At 58.5% G+C, this 14,059-nt stretch overlaps 2 protein-coding genes across 2 annotated transcripts; both read left to right on the forward strand.

Moving 5' to 3' along the window:
* Positions 1-2,618: 2,618 nt before the first annotated feature.
* On the forward strand, positions 2,619-4,566 carry RLN3 (relaxin 3). Its single transcript, XM_040990969.1, has 2 exons — positions 2,619-3,127; positions 4,083-4,566. The coding sequence occupies exons 1-2, from the start codon at positions 2,932-2,934 to the stop codon at positions 4,319-4,321; spliced, it is 435 nt and encodes a 144-aa protein (XP_040846903.1). The 5' UTR covers positions 2,619-2,931; the 3' UTR covers positions 4,322-4,566.
* Positions 4,567-4,949: 383 nt separating this feature from the next.
* IL27RA (interleukin 27 receptor subunit alpha) lies at positions 4,950-13,698 on the forward strand. Its single transcript, XM_040990777.1, has 14 exons — positions 4,950-5,101; positions 5,471-5,588; positions 6,480-6,637; positions 6,733-6,890; positions 7,447-7,606; positions 7,771-7,835; positions 10,126-10,306; positions 10,416-10,601; positions 10,922-11,023; positions 11,107-11,265; positions 12,043-12,168; positions 12,457-12,550; positions 12,698-12,791; positions 12,878-13,698. The coding sequence occupies exons 1-14, from the start codon at positions 5,014-5,016 to the stop codon at positions 13,055-13,057; spliced, it is 1,869 nt and encodes a 622-aa protein (XP_040846711.1). The 5' UTR covers positions 4,950-5,013; the 3' UTR covers positions 13,058-13,698.
* Positions 13,699-14,059: the final 361 nt, after the last annotated feature.

A 14,059-nucleotide genomic window follows, 5' to 3' on the forward strand; every position in this document is an offset into this window, starting at 1 on the left:
AGCTCTGGCTATTGTGGTCATTTGGAGAGTGAAGCAATAGACAGAAGTTCTCCCATCAAGGGCAATTAATTAAGAATTGAAGCAGCTGGCTCTGGCAGAGCACTTAGGCAGCCCCAAGTTGCCTGTGCTGTTCGGCTCTCAGCAGCCCCGAGGGAGGGAGCAGGCAGCGGGGCCACCGGATGAACTAGCAGGAAAGGGCAGGGGGGGCGAGTCCCGCGCTCTCACAGGCGTCATCCGGGAGATATTATCCATCCGCCCTTTTCCAAGCAGCCATCCGAGGGGACCTCTGCCTCGCAGAGTCTCGGCCCTCAGCCCCGACACCCACGGGGGGCAAGCCGGGGCCGGGAGCTTGTGGCTTACAAAGGGCAGCAGCGCAAAGCGCTAATATGAAGCGGACGCAGCCAATGGGACGTTCCCTCTCTGTCCCTCTCTCTAACTCTGCTTTCCAAATAAACAAATCGATCCTTGAACAACCCTCTTTCAGTTTTAATTTTCTTAAACACTATAAAATGTATTTATTTTTAAAAGATGTATTATTTGGGGGCCTGGTGTGATGGTTCAACTGGCTAATCCTCCCCCTTCTTGGGCCTGACATCCCATATGGGCACCAGTTCGAGTCTCAGCTGCTCCACTTCCCACCCAGCTCCCTGCCCACGCACCTGGAAAAGCAGTGGAGGACGGCCCAAAGCCTTGGGACCCTGCACCCGCGTGGGAGACCCGAAAGAAGCTCCTGGCTTCAGATCGGCTCAACTCCATTACAGCCACTTGGCGAGTGAATCATCAGACGGAAGATCTTCCTCTCTGTCTCTCTTCTCTTCTCTGTATATCTGACTTTCCAATATAAGTAAAGACATCTTTGAAAAAGAAAAGAAAAATAAGAAACAAACAAATATTTCCATTTTTCCTCCTGTGTCTGAAGAAGCTAAGTGTTTTCTGCTTTTGTGCTTTCTGCCTCGCTTGCTTGGCTGGGGGCTGTGTGACCTCCAGGCCTGGCAGCCTAGGTGACAGGACAGGACACCGGGAGGACACTGGCAGGACACCCGGCAGGTTGCATAGGCAGAGCACGCCTCAGGAAGGAGACTCGCTCATTGCCCTATAAACCACCAGTTTTCACTCTTTGAAAGTTGCTTGTTTCCAACTCACCGATAGAAGCCTGCCAACTTGCTCTTGTAAAAGTTAAACTGACCAGTCATGACTGTAGAATTGTGTGGAATCAGCCTGAAATGCATGAACAACCCTGTGCTGTCCAACCTCGCTCTCTCCTTTTTCCTGCCCCTTCTGCTGCGGCTTTTCCTGCTTCGGCCGTGGCTACTGCTCCTGCTGGGCTGGGCTGGGGGCTGGGGGCTGGGGGCCCCCTTCGTCCGACCAGACGGCCCTTACACATTTGCATCAAATTCAGACTCCTGATGATTTTCGGGAGATCCGCAAAATCTGGGCCCAACAAGTCTGCTGGAGGTGGGAGGGCAGGGGCCTGGGGGAGAGGGCAGACAGCCTGTTGCTCCTCGCTGTCAGACCATGTCAGCACCCGGGAATGGAGATGGCCGTGGCCCCAACGCGGGGAGACTGCCCTGAGGGGGTTCCTTGTGTGATGTTGAGTCTTCTGAGGAGCTGCACGGAGGGCTGTTGGCTGTCCCCTCTGCTTCAGTGCGCTCACAGATCCAGGCGGCCTGTCCTCCACATCCTTGGTTGAGGGATTCCAAGCTTTCTTTGGGTGTAGATGAGCTGGCTGTCTTGTGTTTCTTGCTCATCCGGGTGGACTCTCCATTCTGACGTGTCCAGGCTGAGATCATACGTCTGAGTGATTTTTGCTGAAGTCAGGTGCAAGTGCAGCAGTTTAGATGAGGAATTCCTAAAACCCCTGGGGGGAGGGAGGGCATCTTTACACTTTGCCCTCATGTGTGCTAGCTGGTACACGCTGGGTCGCTGGGTCAGGTTCAGTCTGCCCTGTACCAGTCAACCCCTGAACCAGTGGGTGCAGGGTTGGGTTCAGTCTGCCCCTGTACCAGCCAACCCCTGAACCAGTGGGTGCAGTTGCCTGACCAGCCTCATCTCCAGCCCTGGCTCTTGCACACGCTGGTGGATGTTGTGGACCTGGACCAGTCTGGACAATCCTGAAAAACCCCTGCTAAGCCCACCCCAGTTCTTGTGCTCACCAGCAGGTGTTGCAGCCTAGCCTGGGTGACCCCTACAAACCCCTACCATTCCTGTCCTGGCTGCTCCATTTCCCATCCAGCTCCCTGCCTGTGGCCTGGGAAAGCAGTGGAGGACGGCCCAAAGCCTTGGGACCCTGCACCCCATGGGGGAGACCCGGAAAAGGCTCCTGGCTTCTGGCTCCTGATCAGCTCAGCTCCAGCTGTTGCGGTCACTTGGGGAGTGAACCATTGCATGGAAGATGTTTCTCTCTCTTCTCTCTGTAAATCTGTCTTTCCAATAAAAAAAAAATAAATAAATCTTAAGAAGAAAAAGCTTAAAAATTAAAAAAAAAAATTACATAGCTAAGAAAGTATTGACAGCTATCTCTGAGCGCCACAGGGTTGTAGAATTCGCTCCGTCTTTATTGTTACTGAGACGGTCACGAGTGATCCCAACCCTGTGGGGGTCTGGTTGAGTCTTCCACCCTCCCCTTCCCTCCCGTCTGTGCTCAGTCAAGGTCCTCTCGCCCACCCCACGCAAGATGACAGCAAGCTGAGCTGTCTTGCCTGTCCCCCGGCTAAAGGTTATCACCACTCGTTGCTGGCGAAGGGAAAGGTCGGGTCACCGCGCGGAGAGGGGAGGGGGCAATGAGTCCCCCCGAGTCGAGGGAGATAAGGGAGGTGACGGCCTCCATCGGGCGGGGTGCGGGCCGCACAAGGTATAAATCCTCGGGGGCTACCTGGAGGCAGGGCAGACGTGGACCGGAGCTGTGTGTGCCGCCCCAGTGCTGTGTCCGGCATGGCCAGGCTCTCTCTGCTGCTGCTGCTGCTGCTGCTGCTGGTTGGGGAACGATGGCCAGGGGCGCAGGCCCGGGCAGCGCCCTACGGGGTGAAGCTCTGTGGCCGGGAGTTCATCCGGGCTGTCATCTTCACCTGCGGTGGCTCCCGCTGGAGGCGATCCCAGAGTCTGGGCACAGGTGCGCAGGCTGGGCGGGGTGTGTGCAGGTGTGTGTGTGCAGGTGTGTGTGTGTGTGTGTGTGTGTGTGTGTGTGTGTGTGTTGGCCAGAGGAGAGGAGGAAAGTCAGGGGTGTGTGTGTGTGTGTGTGTGTGTGTGTGTGTGTGTGGTGCAGGTGGAGGGTGTGTGTGTGTGTGTGTGTGTGTGTGTGTGTGTGTGTGTGTGTTGGCCAGAGGAGAGGAGGAAAGTCAGGGGGACACAAGACCCTCCCCTGCCTCGTTGCACGCATCTGAGGAGACCCTCAGCCTGGCTTGGGGACCGGGACGCCGTGGTTGGAGGGGCCGAAGGGAGGAACAGGGGACAGCAAGCCAGGGTCGCGCTCCAAGCCCCAACCTGAGCCAGCCGAGCAGCTGCCACTCAAAACTGTGACAATGAAATGCCCTCTGACCTCTTGGGTTCAAGGGCCCAGGGTGTGCACCACCTTAATAGCTGTGTGCCCGTTTGCTACCTGGCTCTGCCTCAGTGGTCGCCTCTGGTAAATGGGCCCACCGTTGGCACCACGAGGCTTAGAGAGGGCAGATCTCACAAACTTCCCGCCAGCATCTGGCACACAGATGGGTCACAAGGCAGGTTCCTGAGCTCGTGGCTCACACAGCAGATGTGGCTGGAAGCCTTTTTGATGAATAGAAACAACCTGGCATTCAACGAGGAGCCTGATGAGAATCAGCTGTCCTCCAAACCCCGCTTTCCTTCCCAGGGCGCGTGCAAGCTGCAGGGAGATTCCACACACGGAGGACTGTAACGTGCAGAGGCTGGGATCGACCGGCAGTCTGTCCTCCATAAATAAAGAGCAGGGGGATTCAATGACCAGAAGGGAAAAGTCACGACGGGAAACAGAACCCCAGGATTGGCAGCCAGAGTGAGGCTGGGGCTCCAGGCCACACAAGAACCAAAACCTTGGAGAACTCACCTTTCTCCTTCTGTCTTCACAGCAGGTGAAGCCTTCCCCGAGGTGGTGGCAGACCCAGACAGCCTGGTCGCAGGAGAGCTGGAGGCCACTGTGAGCTCCAGCGAATGGCTGGCACTGACCAAGCCCCCCCAGGCCTTCTACAGCGCTGGCAGCCGGCCGGCCTGGCAGGGAGCCATCCGAGGTGGCCGGGATGTCCTGTCAGGCCTCTCCAGCAGTTGCTGCAAGTGGGGCTGCACCAAGAGTGAGATCAGCGTGCTATGCTGAGTCCCAGCCTGAGACCCCCGGCCGCCCCAGGGGTCCCGCACTGGCAGGCAGCCCTCTCCTGCCCCCTGCCGCGCCCTGCCCTCCTCCGCGCCATCCTACATCCGATGTTCCGTCACCTGGGGATCCCAGACTTGCCCTCTGAGCTCAGGCATCATCCCCTGTCCAACATCGCCCCCCCCCCCAAGGCCGCGACCTTGAGCTGCACCCCTGACCTTGTGCTGCTGGGAGCCTAAGCTGCGCCCTGAACTGGCCATTGCGGTGGGGGAGACCCCTACCTGACACTCCTCCCAACTCGGAGCGATGTCCCCAGGGTCCCAGCCCTGCCTGCCTAGATCCTTGGACCCCCCAGCCCCACCCCAGGGACTTAGGATGGACCCCACGCCCTCCAGGTTGGCCTCCTGCATAACCCCTTTGGGTGCACCATGAAACAAAAAACAAAACAAAATAAAAAGTGCTTCAAAGGGTTCCGAGGGTTTTGTGTCGTCGCTAGGGTTGGGGAACGCGGGATGGGGGAGGAGGAAGAGGGGTTCCGCCTCCCCCAAACCCCAGCCAAGCCCCGCCCCGTCCCCCCCACCTCTGCCGGGAACTTCCCGCCGCGGGCCGGGCGGGGAGGAGCGCAAGGTGCGGAGGCGGCGGCCTGCAGCGCTGGCTTTCCGGCTGCGCCGCCGGGTCCCGGGGCGCCGCGGGGCGCCATGCGGGCGTCCTGGGTCACCCGCTCCTGGGGGCTGTGGACACAAGCACTGGGATTACTGCTGCTGCTCCAAACGAGCCGCCCGCGAGGTGAGCGACGGGGTGGGTGGGAATCGTGAGCAGCCGGGGTGCTGGGGATGCGCAGCTGTCTCTCCCCTGCACTCCAGCTGGGGGACGCGGTGCCGAGCGCATGGGAGGACGGTGGGGGGGGAGGATGTGGCTGACAGGCCCGGGCCTGTGTGTGTGTGTGTGTGTGTGTGTGTGTGTGTGTGTGTGCGCGTGTGGGGGTGGGGGTGCCCAGAGCCCCCTTTCCTGCCCCCTTTCCTGCCGGGGATCATCCTCCGCGAGGGTCTCGAGCTCGCCCCCTGCCCCCAGGACTCGGTCAGGTTCATCAGGGTGCGGAGGGAGGTGGGGTCTGGCCGCAGCATCCACCCCGAGTCTCTGTGGCTTCCCCTGCAGGCAGCGCGGCGGTACGGCAGTGCCACAGGATCGCGCCCCTGGGCGACCTGAACTGCTCGTGGGAGGCGCGTGGGGACCCAGCAGCTCCGCTCCTGCTGCACCTGCAGAGCCAGAAGTAGTGAGTAGTCTGCACGGCCGGCCCGGGCGCCCGGGGAAGCGGGCTGGGGAGGCCACCCTCTCCCTCACTTTGCGGTTTCCTGTGTGTGTGTGTGTGTGTGTGTGTGTGTCTGTGTGTGTGTGTGTGTGTGTGTGTGTGTGTGTGTGTGTGTGTGTGTGAGAGTTTGGTTACTTATTGTCTCTGTGCTTCTTCCGCTAAGAGGTATCAGCGGTGATGGCTTTGCTGGTGAGAATTTTAGTGAGTTAAGCGTTCTAGAAACAAGGAGAAAAACCTTCACAATGTGAAGCTTTTTTTTTTTCAGATTTATTAATTTTTTGTTGTTGTTGTTGGAAAGTCAGATATACAGAGAGGAGGAGAGACAGAGAAAAAGATCTTCCTTCTGCTGGTTCACTCCCCAAGTGGCCGCAATGGCCAGAGCTGAGCCGACCCCAAGCCAGGAGCCAGGAGCTCCATCTGGGTCTCCCACACACGGGTGCAAGGTCCCAAGGCTGTGGGCCGTCCTCCACTGCTTTCCCAGGCACATGCAGGGAGCTGGATGGGAAGTGGAGCAGCTGGGACTTGAACCAGTGCTCCGATGCTGGAGTCTCATGCAGTGGTTGAATCCACCACACCCTGTTATGGTCCCAGTCATGTATGACATGCATTTCCTTCACTTTCTCATCTTCTCATCTCTTCCCCGCTGCCCCTGCATGACTCTGCAGCTGCTGTTCACGCCCACAGCCACACAGGAGGTCACATGGTTCGCTCAAGGTCTCACAGCTCTGGGATCCAAACCACGGGCAGTGGCCGCCTGCCGATCCCCAGGGCTGTCACCCAGTGGCCCCAATATCCAATCAGACCCCTTCTCCCCGCCACACGCGCACACATACACACACTCATATCTCCTCCCAGTCACCCCAACAGGACGCACACCGTGAGAGTGGCCGCTGGGCAGAGCTGGGTGACCATCCCTCGGGAGCAGCTGACCACCTTGGATAAACTCTTGGTTTGGATGTCCCAGGCGGACCAGCCCTTGGGATCCCCAATCTCTGTGAACCTGGAAACCCGAGGTAGCGTGCTGGGGGAGGGGAGAGGTTGCCCGAAGGGAGGGGATGGTGTGGTCGAAGTCTCCCCTCCCCTCACCCCGACCTCTCGCCACCCCCAGTGAAACCGAGTGTCCCCCAGTTGTCCCCCGTTGTGGACTTCTCGGAGGATGAGCCCCTGGAAGCATCTATTGAGTGGACACCACCGTCATGGCCGTCCCATAAAGTCCTCATTTGCCAGTTCCGGTACCAGTCATGCTTGGAAGAGGACTGGGTCCCGGTGAGTGGCACGGGCCCTTTGCCTCCCACCCTGACCATCCCTGCGGTCGAGTCCCACGTCAGAGCCCCGGAGCCCCCGGGCCTGTGTCACAGTGCACCTGCAGCTACAGGCGCTCACGCAGTGGCCTGCTTGGCCATCAGGCCCCCTCCAGACATTCCCTCCCAAAATACGAGAGCAAGGTGTTTAGCGTACGAGTTGAGACATGGCCAGGGCCCAGATCTGCTTCCTGGCTCCACTGAACAGTTGTCCAAGCTCCCTGCTAACACACCTATGACGGCAACCAGAGGATGGCTCAACCACTTAGGTCCCTGCGCCGATACGGGAGACCTGGATGGAGCTCCCGGCTTCAGCCTGGCTTGTCACGGCCATTCGGGGAGGAGCCAACGGAGGAGACACCTCTCTCTCTTTCAGAATACTAATTAAATACATAATTAAAACATACACAAATGAGGAACATAGGGAGTCCAGGATTGGACTTAGTCCGTGTAAGCCAGGCCTACGTGCACCCCACCACACGGACACACATACCCACACCGTTTTTCCTGTCTCTCCCCAGCTGGAATCGGAGGTGAAAACCATCCCGCTGAGCCCTGTCGAGCTCCTGGACCTGGAGCTGGCCACCAGCTACAGAGTGGCCGGCCGCTGCCGGGTGCAGGATGAGGAGGATTTGTGGAGCGAGTGGAGCCCCAGTGTGTCTTTCCAGACCCCGCCCTTTGGTGAGCACACCTCCATGCCCTGGGCCGGGGGTGGTATGCGGGCGGTTACCCCGCAAGGCTTTAGCCAAGGCTTTGCTAGGAATATACTGAGGTATGGTGTCATTTCACTTCATTCTCCACACATGCCCTCCTCCACAATACACCCCTGATTTCCTTCTTTCTAGCTCCAAGGGATGTGTGGGTGTCTGGGAACTTCTGCAGCAACCAGGAAGTTCTGTTGCTCTGGAAGGTGAGTGGCAGGGACCAAGTCAGGGCTCAGAGGGAGAAGCCCCCGGGTGCCACGGCGTGACACGGTGTGACACGCTGCTCACTGGCGCCCACTGGAGGCTGCTTCGAGGACTGGGTGTGGGGGAAGGATTCAAAGAGGGAGGGTCAGTGGCAGGAGAGCTCTCACTTGCAGCAGCTGTCCCTGAGACATCCAGGACATGGTGAGGGTGCGGGCAGGGCTTCCTGGCACGGGACAGCGGAGCATGAATTGGAAGCAGAGCAGCCAGGATTTGAACTGCATGCCCTTAGAGGGTTGCCAGCATCTGCAGGTGCTGGCCTCACCTGGTGGGTCACCATGTTGCCCCTTCTGCATGAATCTTAGCCGTGCATGATGTGTGTTGGCCCTAGGCTGCTCACACGCTTGTATAAACGGACATGCAGGAAAAAGGCACAGTTTGTTGACTGCCACGGCAGGAACTGAGCTGAGCTGATGCCAGGAGCCAGGAGCTTCTTCCGGGTCTCCCACGCAGGTGCAGGGTCCCAAGGCTTTGGGCCGTCCTCCACTGCTTTCCCAGGCCACAGGCAGGGAGCTGGATGGGAAGTGGAGCAGATAGGACTTAAACCAGTGCCCACATGGGATGCTGGTGCCACAAGTGGAAAATTAACTTTTCGTGTCCCCATATTGGCTCCCTATAGCCAGTTTCCAGAGATTTCCAAGGTCATGCGAGGCACAGAGAAATATCTTCTGGGGCCCAGCACAGTAGCCTGGTGGCTAAAGTTCTTGCCTTGCAAACGCAGGGATCTCATATGGGCACCAGTTCTAATCCCGATGGCCCCACTTTCCAATTAGCTCTCTGCCATTGTGGCCACTTGGAGAGTAAATCAGTGGACGGAAGATCTTCCTCTCTGTCTCTGCTCCTCTCTCTACATGTCTGACTTTCCAAGATATGACAGCACATATTGTGCTGAGAGCTGATTATCAAAAGTGCCTCGAAAGCCCACATGTGTTCAGAATATCGAAAAATTCAGTTGCTGCTAAAATTAGGCCACCAGAAGTGTGTGTGTGTGTGTCTTTTAATTCATTAGAAAGGAAGTTTGGCTGTGGTACCAGTTAAAATTATTCATTTCTGACTCACCTACCCGCGCCTCCGGGGGCTGGCATTTGAAAGCCACAGACCCCAGAATGTGGATCATCCTGGGATCCAGGCTCATTTTTTTTTTAAGGTGTATTTACTTTTATTGGAAAAGTAGGTCAGATTTAGAGAGAGGAGAAACAGAAAGATCTCCCATCCGCTGGTTCACTCCCCAAGTGGCCGCAACAGCCAGAGCTGAGCTAATCCAAAGCCAGGAGCCAGGAGCCTCTTCCGGGTCTCCCCCGCGGGTGCAGGGTCCCAAGGCTTTGGGCCGTCCTCCACTGCTTTCCCAGGCCACAGGCAGGGAGCTGGGTGGGAAGTGGGGCAACGGGGACATAAACCAGCGCCCACATGGGATGGATCCCAGCACATGTAAAGCGAGAACTTTAGCCACTAGGCTACTGCAGCAAGCCCAGCAGGGGAAGTTTTGAAATTGTTCAAAGCTGCAGTGTGGGTCAGCATCGTAGTGTAGCCGTAAGGCTGCCATCTGCCACCTTGGTATCCCATACTGGCACCAGTTCAAGTCCTAGCTGTTCCACTTCTGATCCAGCTCCATGCTAGTGCACCTGGGAAAACAGCAGAGGATGGACCTAGTGCTTGGGGCTCCTGCCGACCATGTGGGGGACCTGGATGGAGCTGCAACCTGGCCCTCAGCCCCATCTGCTGTAGTCATTTGGGGAATGAATTAGTGGATGGGAAAGTTTTTTTTCTTTGTTCTTTCAAACTCTCTGTGCCTTTCTCTTAAATTGTGCCTTTCAAATACATAAATACATCTTTTTGAAAAAAGCACAGTGCAATAGCCTAGTGGTTAAATCCTCGCCTTGCATCACTGGGAATCCCATATGGGCGCCGATTCTAATCCCGGCTGCTCCACTTCCCACCCAGCTCCCTGCCTGTGGCCTGGGAAAGCAGTAGAGGACGGCCCACAGCCTCGGGACCCTGCACCCGCGTGGAAGACCCGGAAGAGCCTCCTGGTTCCTGATTGGCTCAACTCCGGCTGTTGCGGCCACTTGGGGAGTGAACCAGTAGATGGGAGGTCTTTCTCTCTTTCTCCTCTTCCTCTTTATCAATCTTTCATTCCAAGAAAAAGGAATAAATCTTTAAAAAAAGAAAAAAAACCACCTGAAGTGGGCTCTGGCGTGGGGAGACCTTGACCCCTCTCTCCCCTCCCTGCTTCAGTCCCCAGGGTCTTGCATGCCAATCAGCTACAGAGTGTGGGTGGCTGGCGAGCAGGAGCCCTTTGCTGAAGGCGTGTCCTGCTGCAGTATCCGCGTGCCCGCCGGTGCCCACTGGGCCGCGGTGTCCGCCACCAACGGCACCCGCTGGGAACTGCCCACCAATCTCTCCTTGGTCTGTCTGGGTAAGAGACTTGGCCGCTGGAGGGGGAGGAATGCGTGGTAGGTGGGACATCCTTTCAGGGGGTGGGGCGGCTGAGATGCCAGCTGTGTCGCCCACCCCTGGCCCTGCAGACTCCGCCCCCCGCAGCGTGGTGGTCCACAGCGGCTCAGCAAGCGGTCAGCTGCGAGTGAGCTGGTGGCCGGGATCCACGGAGCCCGAGGAGTACGTGGTGGACTGGGCTGGGGATACAGAACCCCCGGAGGAGGCTCTGACCTGGCTGCGGCTTCCCGCTGGGCGGCACAGTGCCATGTTGGCAGGTGAGGGCCGCTGTGGTCTTCCATTCTGTTTCTGTATTTGAAAGGTAGAGTTAGGGGGAGGGACAGAGAGAAAGCTTTTCCATCTATTGGTTCAGTCTCCCAGAGCTGAGTCAGGTGGAAGCCAGGATCCAGGAGTTTTCTTGTCTGCTACACGCATACAGGGTTCCAGGCACTCGGGCCATCCTCCACTTCTTTCTCAGTTTCATTACCAGGGAAGTGGAGCAGCCAGGACTTGAACTGGGCACCTCTGACATAAATGAGATGGGTTGATGGAAGGCAGGGAACAGACCTAACCCCTTCACTTCCTTTTCTCCACCCAGGGAATTTCACAAAAGGGGTCCCGTACCGCGTGACAGTGACCGGGGTCTGGCCTTGGGGTCTAGCCCCGGCCCTCCCAGCCTGGGGCTTCATCGAGGAGCTTGGTAAGATTGGGGGTGGGGTAGGGTCCTGGCACTTCCGGCCAGACCCCTAGCCACTCCACTCACTGACTCCCCTCCACCCTCAGCACCCGTAATGGGGCCAACGCTTTGGCGACTCCAGGATGACTCTCCCGGGACCCCCTCCGTGGCCTGGGCCCAAGTTCCCAGGCGCCAGCTCCGAGGTCATCTCACCCACTACACTGTGTGTTCCCGGAGCGGGGCAGGGCCAGCTTCCTGCATGAACGGTGAGTCTCCCACCCGCCCTTCCAAGGACCACCCCCTCCAAGGACAGCCTCCTCTGACAGCCCCCTTCCAAGCCTCTCCCCCGGGGGGCGTGACACCATCAGCTCCCAGCTCCCGGGAAAAGGCCAGCAAAGGCGGCTTTGATTCACACAGGAGGTTGCCTGCCACCTTCCCTTAAAGAGACTTTATGGGACACTGTGGTGTGACTCCCTGTGGGGCATGCTAAACCTGGGATTGAGCGAAGCAGGGGCAGTGACATGGAACACAGACTTCCACGTGGTTCATTTATTTTACTTGGAAGTCAGAATTACAGAGAAGGAGAGACGGAGAAGATCTTCCGTCCACTGATTCATTTCCCAAGTGGCTGCAGTGGCCAGAGCTGAGCTGATCCAAAGCCAGGAGCCAGGAGTTTCCTCCAGGTCTGGGTGCAGGGTCCCAAGGCTTTGGGCCGTCCTCGACTGCCTTCCCAGTCCACAAGTAGGGAGCTGGATGGGAGGCGGAGCAGCTGGGATATGAACCGGCGTTCATATGGGATCCCTGTGCTTGCATGGTGGAGGATTAACCCACTGAGCCATTGTGCCAGGCCTGACTTTTCATTTGAAAGGCACAGCTAGAGAGGCACCAAGGTGAGAGAGATCTTCCCAAGGAGCCAGGAGCTGAACAAGAATGGGGGCTGTGGGGGGGTGTAGTTTGGTTGCTTTTAAGTGGTAAGACCCAAGGAGGCTTCCTGGAGGAGGCAACAACTACCTCCTACCCCAACCCCTGCTTGTCTACTGCAGTGAGCGGCACTACTCAGAATGTCAAGCTGCCCCACCTGCAGAGGGGACCGTGCGAGCTGTGGGTGACGGCGTCCACCGTCGCGGGACAGGGGCCTCCCGGTCCCAGCCTCTGGCTTTATCTGCCAGGTGGGGAGCAGGGGGCTGGAGGAAGGGAGGGAGGTGGGCGACGTGTGGGTGTTCCTCCCTGAGGCTACAAGGAGTAGAAAGAAATGAGGGGTGGGCAGAAGGTGATTGCCGGAGACGGGGGACAGTTGTGTGTCCCTGGTAGTGGGTCACATGTCCCAGACAAGCCCCGCCCTCTGCCCCCACAGCTTCCGAAGCCACGCCCCTCCACACACCCCGCCCACCTCGGTTTCTCTCCCACTCCAAGTCCCAGGCATCCATAGCCATGCTCTCTCCTTCCCGCCCCTGCAGATAACAGCTTCAACTGGGCCATCCTGCCCGGTGTCCTGTCCCTATGGGGGCTGCTGCTCCTGGCCTGTGGCCTCACGCTGACCTTGTCTGGAAGGTGAGGTTACAGGAAGGTGTGGGTCTGCCCGGCTATGGGGTGGGGTGGGGCTGAGCGTCCAGCAGGAGGGATGGCAGGGATGTGCCTCGGCCCTGCTCCCTGCCAGCCACCCTGCCTCCATCCTGACTGCCTGAAACCGCTTGCTAGGTGTCCCCACCTGCACCACAAGGTGCTGCCTCGCTGGGTCTGGGAGAATGTTCCGGACCCTGCCAACAGTCAGTGTGGCCAGCCCCACATGGAGGTGAGCAGGAGGACTGGCTCGGCTTGGGGGGGGCGGGCAGGGAAGGTGGGGTGGGGTTCCCCAGCCATCACCTCTCCTCTTCCCAGGAGGTGCCTCAGGTGCAGTCACCCGGGGACCTGCCCGTCCTGGAAGTGGAGGAGATCCCAACCCCAGAGCCTACGATTGTGGCACCACCCCAGCTGCCAGCCACGCAGGACTGTGGATATGAGAAGCACTTCTTACCCACCCCCGAGGAGCTGGGCCTGCTGAACACCCCAAGGTCCTAGATTTCCTGGGACGATGTGTTGGGGGTTGAACCTGTCCCCAGGCTGCTGCAGAAATGTGACGAAGTGAAGACACCCAGCCCCGGGGGTGCTGGGTTGGAAGGGTCCCCACCGAGAAGGGACCAGACCTGGGGAGGAAACGCGTTGGCACAAGGGGCCAGAAGAATGAGTTGGAGTCAGGAGTGGCCCTGTGTGCCTCCCACGCCCACGGTCAGTGCGAGAGAGCTACGGCTGGACACAGAGCCCGCCTCCCTTGCAGCTAAGCAAGCTGCAGCCTGGACAGAGTTCCAGAAATGGTACCTGTCAACCTTGGGCCTGAATGGGTCTTAACAGCCTGGGTTTGGGGGTTCTCTGCTCTTACCTGGGAGCTGGGTACCTGTGACCTGGTGCTGGCCGAAGCTAAAGGAAAAGAAATGGAACCTGGATCCCCGTCCTCCTGGGTCAGAGACTGGATCTCCGGATGACTGCCCAGGTCGGAACCCGGGTTGCTGAGTGACTGCCCAGGTTGGAGCCTGGGTTCCCACCTGACTGCCTGGGTCCCCGAGTGACCGCCTGGGTCTCCGAGTGACCGCCTGGTTTGGGGACAGGGACGCCAAGTGACTTCCTGAGTCAAAGTCAAAGAAATAAACGTTTCTATTTTTGTAGCTACTGTCACCGAGGTCTCCGTGTTGTAACAGCTGTTTCTACATCTTTCTGATTCACCATCTGTTCATTCCAGAAGCATCGGCCCCTCCAGCTCCCACCAGGAAGGGCTGAGGGGGGTTCCCAGACCCATAAGACGCACACATTCAAGTTCTGCCTCAGTGCTTTCAGGTTTTTCAAGTATGAAGGTTTTGTCACGGAAGGGAGCCAGGGAGCCACAGGCAGTGCATGAGGGAGCTGGGAGGCCAGGCGTGGGCCGACGTGCGGGCCAGTCCCGCGCTGCCCTGGCTGGGCCCGGGACCCTCTGCTGGGTGCCAAGAGGCCGAGGTAGCTGAGAGAGGAGCTGGCATGGGGCGGGGGACG

The sequence above is a fragment of the Ochotona curzoniae genome, unplaced genomic scaffold (assembly GCF_017591425.1).
Source record: "Ochotona curzoniae isolate NIBS_2020 unplaced genomic scaffold, NIBS_Ocur_1.0 contig_605, whole genome shotgun sequence".
NCBI classification, from domain to species: Eukaryota; Metazoa; Chordata; class Mammalia; order Lagomorpha; family Ochotonidae; genus Ochotona; species Ochotona curzoniae.